This window comes from Euprymna scolopes, chromosome 25 (genome assembly GCF_053919585.1).
Source record: "Euprymna scolopes isolate OS-2025 chromosome 25, ASM5391958v1, whole genome shotgun sequence".
Taxonomy (NCBI): Eukaryota; Metazoa; Mollusca; class Cephalopoda; order Sepiida; family Sepiolidae; genus Euprymna; species Euprymna scolopes.
Genome location: NC_136506.1, coordinates 103,095,028 through 103,112,032, shown reverse-complemented (window position 1 = coordinate 103,112,032; position 17,005 = coordinate 103,095,028). Strand labels below are relative to the sequence as shown.

The 17,005-nt window shown below is 33.0% G+C and overlaps 1 protein-coding gene across 1 annotated transcript in view; it reads right to left on the bottom strand.

Annotated features, from left to right (window-relative positions):
- LOC145247237 (uncharacterized) overlaps positions 1–17,005 on the bottom strand; it is a 319,763-nt gene that overhangs the window by 147,731 nt on the left and 155,027 nt on the right. The window contains exon 4 of the mRNA XM_080108861.1: positions 5,302–5,361. Within this exon, the coding sequence (XP_079964987.1) occupies positions 5,302–5,361 (60 nt within the window). The remainder of the gene's footprint in view (positions 1–5,301; positions 5,362–17,005) is intronic.

Genomic DNA, 17,005 nt, shown 5'->3' with positions numbered 1-17,005 from the left:
TGATTTGAACAGTAACTTCAAGGATCCGAAACTTTCGTTACATAAGTGTGTGCGAGAGTTTTTGCACGTAAATCATAAAACCTTTTGAACAAATACACGAAAGAAAAAGAACAGAGATATTTGGTTTATCAGGGATTATAATTGCCATGCACAATTCCACGAGCTCTAACGAACAAAGAAAAAAAAAACTCAACTCAGTATAAAAACAATAATGCAGAAAAGCATCAATTAATATTTCCCAAAGGTTTACTCTATGGATTCTACGTTTCAGGCGTTTCTTGCAGTTCGCCCCCGGCTTCCGTTAAAAATAATTGGATGAGAAAAAAGATCATGAAAGAAAGGAAATTACTGAGATAAATAATAGTTTATTTAAAGACCGAGATAAAACAAAACCAAATCATGGAATAAAACAGAATCGCTTGGACATTTTTTAGATGCTACACCCGAGAGACTACGGCATGGCCAAAAATGGTAGATGTCGAGAAAAACACATAGACTTAAATAAAAGCTATAACTGAAATAGTTTCCTTATAATAAACAGTGCAAAATCATTATATATATATATATATATATATATATATATATATATATATATATATATATACACTAGCAGTTCAGTCCGGATTTGCTCGGGCCCTATGTACTCTTCATAACCGTATGCGCTTATGTATTTATATATTAAAATGTTTCACACGTGTTCCGGTAACCTATGCATAAAATTTCAAGTGCTTGGACCCAAAATTAGCTGAGGAGGTTGGATCAATCTACAATGAACATCTCTATCAACTGTGACCTTTTGCAAGCCATATTTTCGCCTCAAAACTGAGTAAAAAGCCTGCTGCATGTCTGAAAACCCGTTATGTAAAATTCCAAATGTTTTGATCCAAAATTTGCTGAATATTTTACTAGTGACCGCAAAGGTCAAATCTTTTAAACTTTGACCCATTTGTCAGCCAAATTATCGGCCCCCGCCAAAAAACGATCAAACCTTGGCTTATGTCTGAATACACTTTATGTAAAATTCACAAATCTTTACACCAGGAACTGGCTGAGTAATTTCGTAGTGATCACACAGGTCGAATTTTTTTTAATTGACCACAATTTTGACCTCTAAACATTAAATATGTTTGATTCTAACCAAATTAAAAGGTTTGATCCATGTCCAAGTAACCTACACCTTAAATTTCAAGCGTTTAGATCCAAATTGACGGAGGAGTTTGGAAGAGTTTTCAAAGGTCAAATCGTTGAACTTTGACCCTTGACAGCCAAATTACCAACCGAAAACAGATTAAAAAGAGTTACCGACATCTCAATATACCTTTTGTCAAATCTAGATTTTGTAAACTTAGAATTGACAGAGTAGTTTGGTAGGAACATGTACACACAGACACAGACAGACAGACAGTTTCACTTTTACTGATTAGTCCCAAAAGGATGAAACACAATTGTCTGTAGATATTTATTAATTATTATAGTAAATAATTGTGTCACCAGCATTACGAATCTCGTTTCTTATCGTTGGACACTATTGGTTTGAATAAAATGTCGGTAAATTGAGCTCTTATGCACGGATTATCATATAATGACTAGCTCACTCTGACAAACGTTAAAAAAGCATTACAAAATAAATGTTTAATTTTCAACAGTATTTCTTTCGATTAACGGTGGTCGAATGGATTACGTCCTTGCTAATGATGTTGGTTGGTTGTTTTTGTTTTACGGCATATCCACCCTTATCAGGTTATTTAATGCCGAATCCAGAGATTCGGAATAATTTTTTTTTTTAAATAGAATATATTTGTTGTTTTCAAATCGGTTTCTATTTAACCCATAGTTGGGACCCTAACAGGTACTACCACTCCAGGCCAGAGTGGACCTGGGAGCAATGGCAATTAAAGAGTGGCTCCACACTCCCCAAAGCCCGCAAGCTGGGGTCTCACCACCGGATATAGTTTAACGTCATATCCAGGACCTCCTTGCTAATGAAGCCAGCGATAATTCTGTTGCCGGGCACGAATCTATCGACCGGTGTTAACTGTGCCACCCTGCACTCATGGTTCTCAAAATGACGCCCCGCTAGTGCCTGTAGGTATTTAATAATTATTATTGTAAATAATTATACATATATATATATATATATATATATATATATATATATATATATATATATATGCCTTTAATAAGTTTCCAGAATTTTTTTTTCAAATCGAATTTGAAATTGTCGTAGACTCTTGAAAATTAATATGTTCTTGTTATACATCTTAGGATAAGCCTGACAAATGTATTTGGATTCCAGGTTAAATGAACAGCTATGGACGGAATTGGATTGCACCATATTAAAATTAATAGCTGGCGTATATCAAAAATTCAATCTGGGCGTGAGGACCCTTATGAAAAACCATATGTTTAAAACTTGGATAATGCCACAGGAATGTATGAAATGATTAAGACTGCTTTTGGTCTGTCTTACATCAATGGACCATGAGTTTCTGAGTAGCATAATAGATTCATGGAAGACAAATAGTCTTTAAGAGGGGATGAGAGGTGTAAGAGAAGGAAGGATGTCAGAACACTAGAGTTGATTGGCCACATAAAGAATTTCATATATAAGGACAGTTGCGTATTAAAAATGCACAGTTGGATGTTAGTGTTTGAACTGTGCATACAATTATTCTCCGGAGAAAATGTGGAAATGTGTTTAAAAAATTATAAAATATTTTGTCTTCATAAACGTTAAAAATAAAAATAAATAAAGAGAAGATATAAACATTAACTTTCTTAATATTATTTTCATACCAATCTCTCGTTCTCTCTCTCTCTCTCTCTCTATATATATATATATATATATATATATATATATGCATGTATATATATATATATATATATAAAGCTGAATATGTGTGTGTTTCTGGTCACGAATAGGCTCCTATATGGTTGACTATTTGTAAAAACTGATTACATATAATGGTAGAAGATGTATCGAGACACAGGAATGGGTATGTTTGATCTGGCAGAACGGTGGTTCATTAAAATTGTGGGGTCTGCATTCACGCCTGGTCCACAAAGTACGGAAATAAAAAATAAAAAAAAACGTTTGCAAGTGTTTTTGATATAGATGTACATGAGAATTATTTGATTAGTATGTTTTCACTTAAATAGGGAGGGTATATTAAAATTGTGGGGCCTGCGTTCGCGTTTGATCTCCATGGAATGGAAATAGGCACAAACTTTAATAAAGACTTTTTATATCTACCTGCGTAAGTATACTTTGATAATTATGTTTCAGTTTGAAGAAATATGGTATAATAAAATTATGGGGTGTTCGTTCGCGACTGACCTCCATAGAATGGAAATATTTCACAAAGTTTAACAAGGTTTTTAATATAGATCCACATAATATTGTGATAAGTGTTTCAGTGTGAACAGGTATGGTATAATAATTTATGGGGTTTATCTATTTTATTTTTACTTTCATCATTTTTTTTCTTTGGTTTTGATATCTCCATATTCGAAGCTATCTCTTTACAACACTTTTTTTTCATAATCTATCATACTTTCATAAATCAGAGTCCATTTTCTGTAGGCTGTTTTTGAACCCAGCCAACCACGGGTACTTTGGCTAGTATATTATATATATATATATATATATATATATATATATATATATATATATATATAATGTGAACATCGTTTTTCAGGTACAGATTTTATTGTAGCTTAATCAAGGTACACATTTTACCGTAATGAATAAAAAAAAATGGAAAGACTAAGCTGATTGTTTTCCCACCTCGCTTATCAGTTAAAGTAACGATGAAATACATAATTTAGAAGTAGAGATATGGCAAAATACCTGAAAACTTCCCTAACAAAAAGGGAAAATATTAAACTGGACAATAATAAATTAGATACAACATGAACTTCTAAAAAAGTTATTTGCCCACAAAAAGGGTTGAAATAAATTTATATAAATTTTTGCTAGAATTCTCAAATGAAGTAATGAGTGTGACTTTCCCAAAATGGAAGAACAAGTCAACAGTTAATCTTTGTGCACGATTAGGGCTATTTATCAGGTGTTCACATATGGCCGAACCATATGCACTATTCAAAACTAGAAATAAGTCGTTCACATTTCATAATATTACATGACCTCGTTTTACATTTGCCCTTTTGTTTTAAATTATTTTTTATATTTCATTTTTTTAATAGAATCGTTATTTTTGTAAATATGATTATCTGATTTCGGCTATTAATGTAAAATATAATAAAAATTAAAATGCAAATTGCGTCTGGCTTTTCATAATAAACTAATTGCTTTAAGATTAATCTCTTATTTCCGATGAATGTTGTCGATGAAGACATTTTTTTAGTGTAAGAGCAAATTATTTTCACCATCGTTAATCTTGCTCAATTTTATAAAATTATTTGTTTGGTTGAATACTAATTACAATATTTTAAAAGCATAAATAACGCTTTGCAAAATCTTGGCATTGCTACAAATACTTTTAAGAATTTTGGCACCTTACATTCAAGAGATAAGGCAACAGTATATTGACCTGTTTTGTTTTGTCTTTTAATATTATTCTAGATCTGGTGAGAGGAGTAAATCAAGAGAGACTTTAAAAAGTGATGAGAAAAGAAATAAACTTTATAATAGGCTGAAATAAAGCGTTTATAAAACGGAGGATGGAAATTGGATAGATTGGAAAAATGCGACAAAAATAGACGTATTTCAAGTGAATGAGAATAGAATAAAAATTAAAAAAAAAAAAAGATGTATCATAAAAGAGAGAACCTATGCATACTCTAATATTCTGTACATTTTTGTTTTGGAATTTTGCAACAAAAATAATTTAACAAAGAACGAAAAAATGCGATTTCACATGAACTGGCAAAAACTGCTTTTTCTCATGGACTGACAGGTCAATTATGGGCAAAGAAAGTTAAATAATGTCGAAAACTAAACTAAAATAAACCATTCAGCGACGAGAAGAATAAATAAGTGAGATAGCAAAAGTATTAATAGTTAGAAAGAACATTAAGACTTTTTTATGCACTCCTCCTGCGCACACAAATAGTAAAAACAAATATTCAGTAACAAATACGTCAAAATACTTATAATATAAAACACTATACTAAACGAAACCTCGATAAAAAATATCAAGTTTTAAATTTCGCCGATTTTGTCACCAACTTATTTTCTGAAAAAAAAAAACATGACATAGAACTTCTCAGATAAAAATAAATATAATGTATTGAAAAAAAACCCAACAAAAACCAAAAAAAAAAAAAAAATGAACTCACTCAGTTTTTTGTTTGATGCCCTTGGGTCGACTACTCGCGTCGATCGGTCATTGCCTGAATCTGTAAAAGATAAACAAGTAAATATTAATATGCACCCACATTCGAACATACACATCCATATGCAAATGTTCTAGGTGGTCAATTTTCATGATCTTTTCCAATATAATTGTATCAAGAACGCGTTTCTTTCACTTGGCGTGTTCAAGGAATAATTGCCTCCCTTATATTCTAATGACGTGTACAAATACATGGATATAAATAAAAACACACATTTGTTGTTTATGACTTGGCTTAATAATTATAGTACATAAATAATTATTTTGTCTGTCCTAAGTGAATTAAATACATACATTGTTTGCTTTTTTTTTCTCACGTGTTCTTTATAGTTTATCTTGTCTTTTCATGGACTTATTTATTAAAATTTTTCTTCGAGGGTAACCCAGGTTACGTTTTTATTCCAGTTTTAAAAAATTGGTCACGTCGTAAAAATCTTTTTAAATTTTGTATCGCCCGGGTCTGTGCATACGTGTATATGGTATGCGTTCAGCTCGTTTATCGTCTATATAATGTGCTCATATAATTAGGTGTATATTTGAATGTGTCTATTTTCTATTTGACGTGTGATATATTTAATTTTTTGTAAGATTTTAAATGCATATATGTATATGTATATATACATATATATACACATATATATATATATATATATATATATATATATATATACAAAGGGAGAGAGATACGTAGATATATATTTATATAGAGAAAGATAAATAAATACATAGAAATTATGCAATAAATAAAAAGCACAAAATGAGCCGAAAAAAATTATATAAATCAAACAAGAGAACTGTGTTTCTTGCTTTACCTTTCTGTCTTTCATAAATTCTGTCTCCACCACATAAATCCAAAGGAAGAAGCAAACAAAGAATAATGGGAAATGTAAGAAAGGATATCCGGAAATAATAAGAGACGGAATAGAGCAAATTATGAAGGCGGTATTCTCGGAAGGAAGAAAGGCTGAATCCTTTCCTTTACTTACGTAATAATTTCTAGGCTGAATTGCTTGCTTACCGAAATTGGAAAGATAGCAATTCTGCGAGGACATTCATTCCGGTAATTTAGAGATTTAAGACTCAAGGGTGAGGATAAATCGACTTTCTACACACACACAACCCCCCACACACACACCCACACACACACACACAAGCACAGAGGACGGACCTACGCAGTCATATACCAAACACATATACAAACACTTGCCAAACATATACGGCAATCATAGACTTAGGAATATAGAAACGCATCAGAAAAACACAGACATGTGCACTCAGATAATGAAATGTACGGGAAAATATGGATCATCGCACATGAATGAATATGATTGCTGACACGGATAAACGGCACATAAATAAATAAATAAATAAAATCCACTGGAATACGTAGAATTATATACACACTAGCAGTACAACCTGGCTTTGCTCGGCCCTATTTTCTGTTAATAACTTGCCCTACGTGTGAATACACTTTATGTAATATTTCAAATTTTAGACTAAAATTTGTCTGAGTAATTTCTTAGCGACTACAAAGGTCAAATTTTAAAATTTTACACCCCGATTTTGACCCATCAACATTTATTATTTTGGTCTCAAGTAACCTACTTCTAAAATTTTAATTCCTTAGAACCAAACTGGCGAAGGAATTTGGTAAAATCCGCAAATATCATCTCTTTAAACTTTGACCTTTTCGCAGCCATATTTTAATCCCAAAACTGATTAAAATGTTTGAAGCCTATCTGAATAACTCTTATATATACATTTAAAATATTTGAACACAAAATTAGCTGAGTAGTTTGCTAGACACCGCACAGTAACACATCTGTTGAATTTTAGGCCCTTGGCTGCGCCAATTTTCGACCTAAATCGATTAAAATCTTGCCCTATCCATAAATACCTTTTATGTAAAATTTCAAATTTTTAGACCAGAAGTTGTCTGAGTAATTTGGTAGAGACCGCAGAGGTAAAATTTGTTTTAATTTTTACCCCAATTTCGAACCCTTAATATTTACTCTTTTAGATTCAAATCAAATTAAAATGTTTGATCAATGTCGATGTGACCAACATTATCAATTTCAAGTGTTTACACTCAAAATTGGCGGGGGAGGTTGCTAGAGTTTTCAAATGTGAAATCGTTGAACTGTGACTCCTTGACAATCGAATCTCTTGCCGAAAATCGATTAAAAGATTTTTTCCCACAATCTCAGTACAACTTATATAAAATCTTGAGGCTCTAGAGCGTAAATTGACAGAGTTATTTTGTAGGAAAATGTACACAGACATACACAAACACATACATACATTTTCACTTTTATATAAATATGTCTATAATATAAAGCTGAACGTCTGTGTGCGTGCGTGTGTATGTGTGTGTGTGTGTGTGTGGTCGCGAATAGGCACCTATATGGTTGACGATTCAAAAAAAAAATTGATTGCATATAATGATAGAAGATGTATCGAGGATCAGGAATGGGTTAGTTTGATTTGGCAGAACGGTGATTCATAAAAATTGTGGGCTCTGCGTTCGCGGCTGACCCCGAAAGTATGGAAATAAAAAATGAAAAACATGGAAATACGGCACAAACTTTAACAAAGACTTTTCATAGCTATTTGCGTAAGTATACTTTGATAATTATATTGTAGTTTGTAGAAATATGGTATAATAAAATTATTAGGTGTTCGTTCGCGCCTGACCTCCATAGAATGGAAATATGTCACAAAGTTTAACAAGGTTTTTTAAAAGGGGTGAGAGTCCACAATAACACCTTAACTTTTATCTTAATTCGCGTTAGCTTTTATTTATTTTATTGAGTTGAATCATATTGTGTCGAATAAGTTTACCTCATAAATCCAAGTTCTTATTAAAGTGACCCCCCACAAGAACAAAATGTCGGAACTTAAGACAATTCTCGGCACAAATTTTGCATAACTCTGTTTTTGTCCCTTCTCACCTTGTACGTGGCACTCTTTCGAAAATACATAAATAGATAAATAATAAGAAATAAGAACGTTGTTTTTTACCTTGTGAAATCCTGCTCACGTGATTACGTACCTTTTTAAAAAGCATTTAAATTAGCTTTTTATTTTTATTTATATAGCTGTTTAAGCTTTTTTGTCAGTGTACTGGAAGGAATTCAGTTGATTACAACCCGTTCTGCGTGTTCTTTACATTACAATAGTACAACCCTGAATCCGACAGCGCAATACTACACCGTTCAATATTGTGAAACTTTAATGAAGCTGTTCTGTTTGAAAAGGGCGCCATTTTCTTCTTATTCATATATATATATATATATATATATGAATATATATATATATATATATATCGATTCTTTGCTTTAAAAAACTAAAGTAATTACGTATTTACTTTTTAAATATCCCATTTTGCTTTTTCGGATTATTTTACTAAAGTAAGTAAAGCTTCATTATTTTTCAAAACTGTTTTTGATTCTTTGTTTTTCGATATTTCGTAGATATTATTTAGTAAGATTGTTTAGCAGAAAAGCCAACACATGCGTACTCGAAAAAATAAATATACAATAAATAAATATTACCATAGTCAATAGAAGTTCAGTTCATGTTTTTTTTTTGTTTTGAAATAGTTTTTAATGCTCTTTACTTGAAATAATTTAAGCGAACCGAAATTAAAACGAAATTTGAGGCGATAACTACTTAAATGAAATTTTATTTAAACTACACATGCCATAATCAAATATTCCTCAATCACAAAATAACGGGAAACATTAAAATATGTGTATAAATATTCCTTACGTTGACAGAACTCTCTTAAAATGTTACCACAGACCGCCCAGGTTCCCTTTCTTCAAATTGAAAACGGGGCTCTCCATTTAAAAGTTTTTTTTTTACATAGGTATCACCACATTATCAAGGCCAAGATGCCATTCAAGGATAAGGGTTAAAGAGTGTACAGTAGAAATTGGACAATATAATAATCATTAGTAATGAAACTTTGGTAAATTTGATAACTTATATGGAACGGCTCATCAAGAACTTATTTACGTTAGACTTGAAGACAACCATATTGTAGTCAGCCGGAAAGCAGGAAAACGGAAGACAATTCCACAGGCGTGCAGTTCTAAGAAAGAAGCTTTATTCATGGAATCTATGTTTAGGTTTAGGCCCAGATCAAGTGTGGGGGGGATTATTGATAGTGTTTTCAGCTAGAAGGGTGTTTCTTGTGAAAGTGCGACGAGGGGGATCATAGACTGAAGCTCAGTCGAACACTTTCCATGAAAATAACGATAAAGCAGAGACAAACTAGCAACATCTTTTCTTTGAGATAGAGGCTGCAGAGAAGAGAAAAGGAAATCTCCTACGAGGCTAGGAAGTCTTTTTTGAACTCTCTCAAGGCAGGACAAGTCCTTTCTAGCGGCCCCTGCCCAGATGTGGCAACAGTATTCCATCCTTGTTCTACCTGGCTCTTATATAGATAGATAATTGCATCAGCAGTGAGATATCTACCGGATCGATAGAAAGATCCCAGGATTTTTCCAGCGGCCTTGGAACAAGATTTAATGTACGTGTTCCATTTAAGATCAGGAGTAACAGTCAAGCCCATAAGTTTGTCAAAACTTTAGGCCTCCTGAGGACGAGAGCCATTCATTTCAATTGATGCCAGAATGCTGATGATGTAAAGAGAGACGCTTGGTTTTTGATGCATTAAAAGTAACCAGCCACTCCTTTCCCCATTGTACCACGCACTGAAGACAAGAGAGAGGATCGGAGGGAACTTGGTCGTTTACTGTCTTAGATGGCTACCATAAATCGTAGTGTCATCAGCATAAATGTATTCAAATCATGTAAAGATGTAATTTGGAAGATCATTAATATAGATCAGGTAAAGATTTGGACCCAGGATGGACCACTGAGGGGCACCAGCATTAATACTGTGAGCTTCTGATTTTTGTCCTTCAACTACTACTCTTGTGAACCTATCAGAAAGAAATGATTTAATAATTGAGAAGAAATTTCCAGCTATACCATAGCTAGAGATCTTGTGAAGTAAAACTTTATGCCATACCCTATCAACGGCCTCAGATATGTCAAGGTTAATTGCCCTAGAAAGGTTGCTTCCGTCGAGAGATTTGCTAATCCTATGAGATATAACTGTAAGCACATCTGCTGTAGATCTAGCAGAACGGAAACCATATTGAGTGTCACTAAAAAGGTTGTTTTTGTTGAGATGGTTGATTACTTCTGTATTTAACACAGATTCCAGCAACTTACTTATGGCACACAGCAGAATTACTGGCCTATACTGAGAGGGGGATCAGCGATCACCTGAATTCTTAAATACAGGGCATACTGATGAAATTATCCAGGGTGATGGGAAGCTATTCTCCTTAAGACAACGTTTAAACAGTTTTGTAAGTATGGACACTAGTTCTGGTTGAAGTTTTTGAGTACAATAATTGGAATAGTGTCAGGGCCGGTTTCTTTCCTGGAATCAAATTTTTTCATTAGCTTGGCAATATCACGTACATATATATCTATATCACATAGCGTGTTTTCTGATGCAGAGGAAATATTGGGGGTTGGCGGCCTTGGTCGCAAAGGGTAGAATTGGCTGCAAAGTTATTTGCAAAGAGTTTGGCTTTGTCTGATACTGAAGAGATTACCTCAGGTCCACTGATGATAGTTGGTATAGAGCACACGCTTCTGTTCGGGATTCTGGTTGCAAAAACTGGTGGGAACTAAGCCGCTGCTCAGCTGCTTTGGACTTGAAGAACTGAGCATACAACTCTCTTGCGTTCTTTATTACTTTCGTACAATAGTTGCTTGCAGTCCTGAAAGCGGCTTAATTTCCATACATCTATTACGTTGGAAGCAGTGGAAAAAATGATTTCTGTGCGCAATGGCAGCAGCACATTCTGGAGAGAACCATGGCTGGCGGTTAAGTTTTTGCTGGAACGTTTTCGAGGATATGAAACGGTCTATACCTACAATTAACCATTCTGTCAGGTCTGATACTATAGAGGACATATCCTTTTTAAACATGGAACGCAGAGGTAGATCCGATATAAATGTACGGAAGCTATCCCAGTCAGCCTTAGTGTATCGATATACTGTACGATAGAGAGGTATGTCTGGTGACTTATTACATTTCATTTTTATCTTAATTGATACAACAGAGTGGTCGGAAGATCCAAGAGGAGACAGAACAGAAACTGAACAGGGTACAGGGCAAATTGTGAGAAAAAGGTCGTTAATGTCGGGCACAATCTGAGTGAGGTTATAAGCAATGGAGAAATCATGACAGAACCTGCTCTCATTATCTGTCTTGTTTGAGTGCGTTAACCATTCCACGTTGTGAACATTGAAGTCTCCACATACGTGAATTTTAGCTAAAGGATAAGCAGATAGGACTTAGTCAAATTTCTCAGATATGCTTTTAAAGATAGTAACTCCGCTGTTGTGGGGGCGATAGAGAGTAAATGCAAACCGGAAGCACATATAGGGTAAGTTAGGCTTTTCTCTGGAGATGTCCCTACGACATGGAAAGCCATCTTTAATATAGGCACATATTCCATGCCCATGGAAATCTTGGGGGTCAGATTTAGAAGTTAAGTTGGAGTATCCTTTAATTGCGAACTCTTCTAGGGAAATAAACTGTCCAATGCCAGTTTCACTTAAAAATAAAAGGTCTGGTTTACTCTCCTGTAATTGGGTTTCAAACTCTGGAAGGTTTTAACGTAGACCCCTGATCTTGGAGAAGGAGACATGGTAGTAGGGGTCTACGTTGGAGGTTGGAGAACCGGGTTTAATCGTGTATTTTTTCTTGAAACTTGTCATGATGGAATTTAGGAATTTGTGGACTAGATCGTCATATTTGCTTACAGCAGGACAGGGAGGGGAAACTAAGAGAGAAAAAGACACGAACACTTTTTTTGGAGAACATGATAAGGTTTATTATTATTATTATTAGTATTATTATTATTATTATTATTATTATTATTATTATTATTATTATTACTATTATTAATATTATCTATTATTATTTATTATTTATTATTATCGTTAACATTTATTATTTATTATTGTTATTATTATTTATTAGCATTATTATTTATTATTATTTATATTATTATATTTATTATTATTAATTATTATCATTTATTATTATTATTTATTATTATTATTTTTTTATAATTATTTATTATTATTATTTATTATTATTATTTATTATTATTGTTTGTTATTATTATTATTTAATATTATTATTTATTATCGTTATGTTTATTGTTTATTATTATTATTATTTATTATCATTATTTTTTCTATTATTATTATTTCCTTTTTTATTTATTGTTATTATTATTTATAATAATTTATTATTATTGTTTTAATTATTTTTATTTATTATTATTCTTTTTATTTATTATTATTATTTGTTTTATTATTATTTATTATTATAATTATTTATGATTATTTTTATTATTATTATTATTTATTTTTATTATTATTATTATTATTTATTTTTATTATTATTATTATTTATTTTTATTATTATTATTATTTATTTTTATTATTATTATTATTATTTATTTTTATTATTAATTCTTATTATTTATTTTTATTGTTATTGTTATTATTTATACTATTTATTATTATTATTACTATAATTTATTATTATTTATTATTTATTATTGTTTATTAATATTTATTATTATTTATTATTATTACTTATTATTATTTATTATTATTATTATTATTATTAATATTTATTAATTTTTTATTATTATTTTTCATTATTATTATTGATACTACTGTCATTATTATAATTTATTATTATTATTAATTTTTAATTATTATTTTCATTTTTATTATTATTATTATTTTGTTATTATTATTGTTATTATTATGTATTATTATTCATTATTGTTGTTATTATTTATTATTATTATTTATTATTATTTTTTATTATTCTTTATTATTATTATCATTTTTTATTATTAGTATAATTTATTATTATCATTATGATTATTATTGTTATTATTACTATTATTATCATTATCATTATTATCATTTTAATCATCATCATTATCACCATTATTATGATTATTATTATCAGCATTATTATTATAATCATTATGATAATTATTATTCTTATTATCATTATTATTATTATCAGCATCATCATCATCATCATCATCAACATCATCGACTACGAAAATTCGAAACGGCTGAGCATGATAAATTCGTGGATTACATCTGTCCTCGGCAACAGTAGATTTATCATTAAATGAGACGGTAAATTCGTTAACAGAACTTTTCTCGTATAAAGCAGCTCTGTTTCATAAGCGTTGGAGATGTTTGAATGCGGTAAAAGACGATAATAACGATTTTGCCACCAACGCATCTGTAGTGAACAAACACTGTGATGACTTAAAGTTGTCTGAACTAACAGCAGACAATTTTAAATGTCTTGTTTTTGCGCAAGTGTTAACCTCGGGGAAAGATGCGGAAATCAGGCGCAGAGTCCTTACAAAATTAAAAAATGAACCGAACTTCCAAAATTGACTGAGGATTGTCAAAAAGTAGAAATTATAAAAAAATATGCAATAAATATCGAAGCAGGCATCGCGAATATAAAAAATTTAACTAAGAAAAACCCGTCGAAATGGTACACAGACACTAACCACCGAAACTCAGAAAAACTGAAAGAACTGCGCACTTGTTTAAGATGTGGTGGAATACATTGGGTAAGGGATTGCCCATTTTAAACAAAAAAATGCCATTAATAATATAAGATTGGTCATAAAAATTCGCACTGTAGGAAAACTCAGAATAGAAGCCGTGTACGTCAAACCAGTACGAAGGACGTCGCAGATGAAAATCTACGCAAATATGTAACGGTTACCATTTTGGCAAGGCAATGAAATTCCAATTAGACAGTGGATCGGATCTTTCAATAATAAATCTCAAAACCTGGAAAATATTACTAACGTCGACTATGTTAAAAACTAACAGGACGGCGACGGCCGTTAATGATACAAAAATTCATTTTTAACTGAATTTATTACAAATGGCATTTTACGAGGGAAACAAAAAAAAAATTGTATGTGCTAAAAGATAGTAAGAACGTGTTTGGTTCTGACAGCTGGAGGAATTTCGTCTTTGGGATCTTCCTATATCCACATTCTGCAAGGAAATAGATACCCGCTCAGCAGAAACGAAGAAACTTTTAACTTGTTTTAAAAAAGAATTCACAAACGTATTTACTTCTGGCCTGAGGAGATTTTAAAAAATGGTCAAAGATTTTAAGTGGAAACTGGCACACAACCGGTGTTTAAAAAGAAACGTAATGTCCCGTTCGCTTCCCCGAACAAAATAAATTAGGAACTAGGCAGATTAGAATGCATCGGTATACTGGCTAAAATTGAATATAGTGAGGGTGCCGCTCCTGCAGTTTACGTAAAGAAAAGGGTCGGGAGAATTCGCGATTGCGCCGACTTCGCGACCGGACTCAACGGGTCCTTAGAAGATTTTCACTATCCACTACCTAGTCCAGAAGAAGTGTTCACGAAATTAAATGGCGCAAGTTTTTTTTTTCTAAGATCTACCTAAGCGACGCTTACCTACAGATTCCGGTAAACGACAAAAGCGCTAACCCCCTCTGTATTAACACTCATCGGGGTTTGTACAGATATGAAAGACTCGCTTTTGGTATCAAGGTGGCAACCGCAATATTCCAGCAAGTAATGGACACCATGCTGTCCGGCTTGCACAACGCAATCGCATATCTTGGTGACATTATCATAGCGAGCTAAAGCAGAGAGGAACATGAAAAACATATCAGACAAGTATTCAGTCGAATACAAGATTATGGATTTAAGATCAAAGCAGATAAATGCACGTTCTTTTTACAAACAATTAAACACTTGAGTCAAATAATCGATAAAGATGGCAGACGCCCAGACCCAGATAGGGCGACCGCTGTTAAAGAAATGCCGGTACCAGTAAACATAACTCAATTGCAGAGATTTTAGGTTTGGCAAATTATTACCAGGGGTCCATCCTAAATATGCACAAATTGCGCGCACCACTTAATGAATTGCTGAAAAAGGACAGGGATTGGGAGTTGACAGAAGATTGCCAGACATCATTCCAAAAAATAAAAAGTATCCTGACTTCAAAACTATTCCTAGCGCATTTCAACCCGCAGTTGGACATAATAGTAGCTAGCGACGCTAGTCAATATGGCGTCGGAGCGTTCATGCTACATCGAATGCCGGAATCTCTTGCCAGCGGAAAATAATTATTCTCAGATCGAGAAAGAGGCTCTAGGCATTATATTTGCAGTTTCAAAATTCCACCGGTTCTTGTACGGAAGACATTCTTTTCTACAAACCGACCATAAGCCGTTGATATCCATTTTTGGATAAAAAAAAACACCTTCCAACATTCACCGTTTACCGGCCATTAAGGTGGGGAACTAATCTGCTCAACTATAATTTTACAATTCAATTTCTCCCCTCAAAACAACTAGCTCATGCAGACGATCTATCAGGACGGATTTCTGCCAAAATAGAACCTCTTGAAGATTCAATAATCGCGGCACTACGTATTAATAATGAATTAAAAACCATGGTAAACAATATTATCCGCGAACTGCCGGTCACACTTCAGGAAATTAAGTCAAAATCCCTAAATGACAGTTCCATTCAAATCAGGAAGTAGAAATTAGCACCAGGTGACACCAGTATAGACATTTTTTTCTGATTGCGACGAAATACTGTTATACGGTAAAAAGGTGGTCACCCCTTAAACCCTTCAAAAAAATTCTCAGGGATTTTCAAATGGGGCATCCAGGTATAAACAGAATAAAAAGCCTAATGAGAAGTTTTGTTTATTTACCAGCTAAAGGCCAAGATATTACTGACATGGTGAACAGATGCAAAGGCTGTGCTTTGGCTGCAAAAGCACCACCGATAACATATAAACCTTGGCCGAATGCTGAACAACCATGGTCGAATCCACATCGATTATGCGAGACCTGTGGACGATTTTTACTACCTGATAGTAGTTGACTCTTACTGTACATGGCCAGAGGCACTTATATGCAAAAAAAAAAAAAAAACGACCACAGTACCAACGACAATTTTTTTATTGGAATTGTTTGCTCGGTTTGGGGTTGCAGACTGTCTGGTTAGCGACAACGCTACACAGTTCACCTCGACAGAGTTCAGAGAATTTTGCGAGACGTATCAAGTCTAGCATATTACGACACCCCAGTACCACGCCAGAAGCATCCACCAGGCGAAACGCTTCGTCAATACGCTTAAAAGGGCATTAAAAAGGGCGTCCGCTACACCGACAGAACATCCCCTTCAGCAATTTCTTAAGGTTTACAGAATCACGAGAAATCCGAACAAACCAGATGCGGGATCACGAGCAGAAATCATGTTTGAACGGAAAATAAAATCCGTATTAGATATGTTACGTAGCGCAAGGACCCCAGGTTGGGAACGTCGTAGTTAGTAAGTTCCCCGCTGCAACAAACCCTAGCAGCCGACTTTTATTGATCGTCTAGTTTGTTTAGGACATTGGGTGTAATAGTGCCAAGACAGCAAAGTTATTTCCCCCTTGACCGTGCATTTTTTTCTTACTTGTCGTCAGCTGCCAAC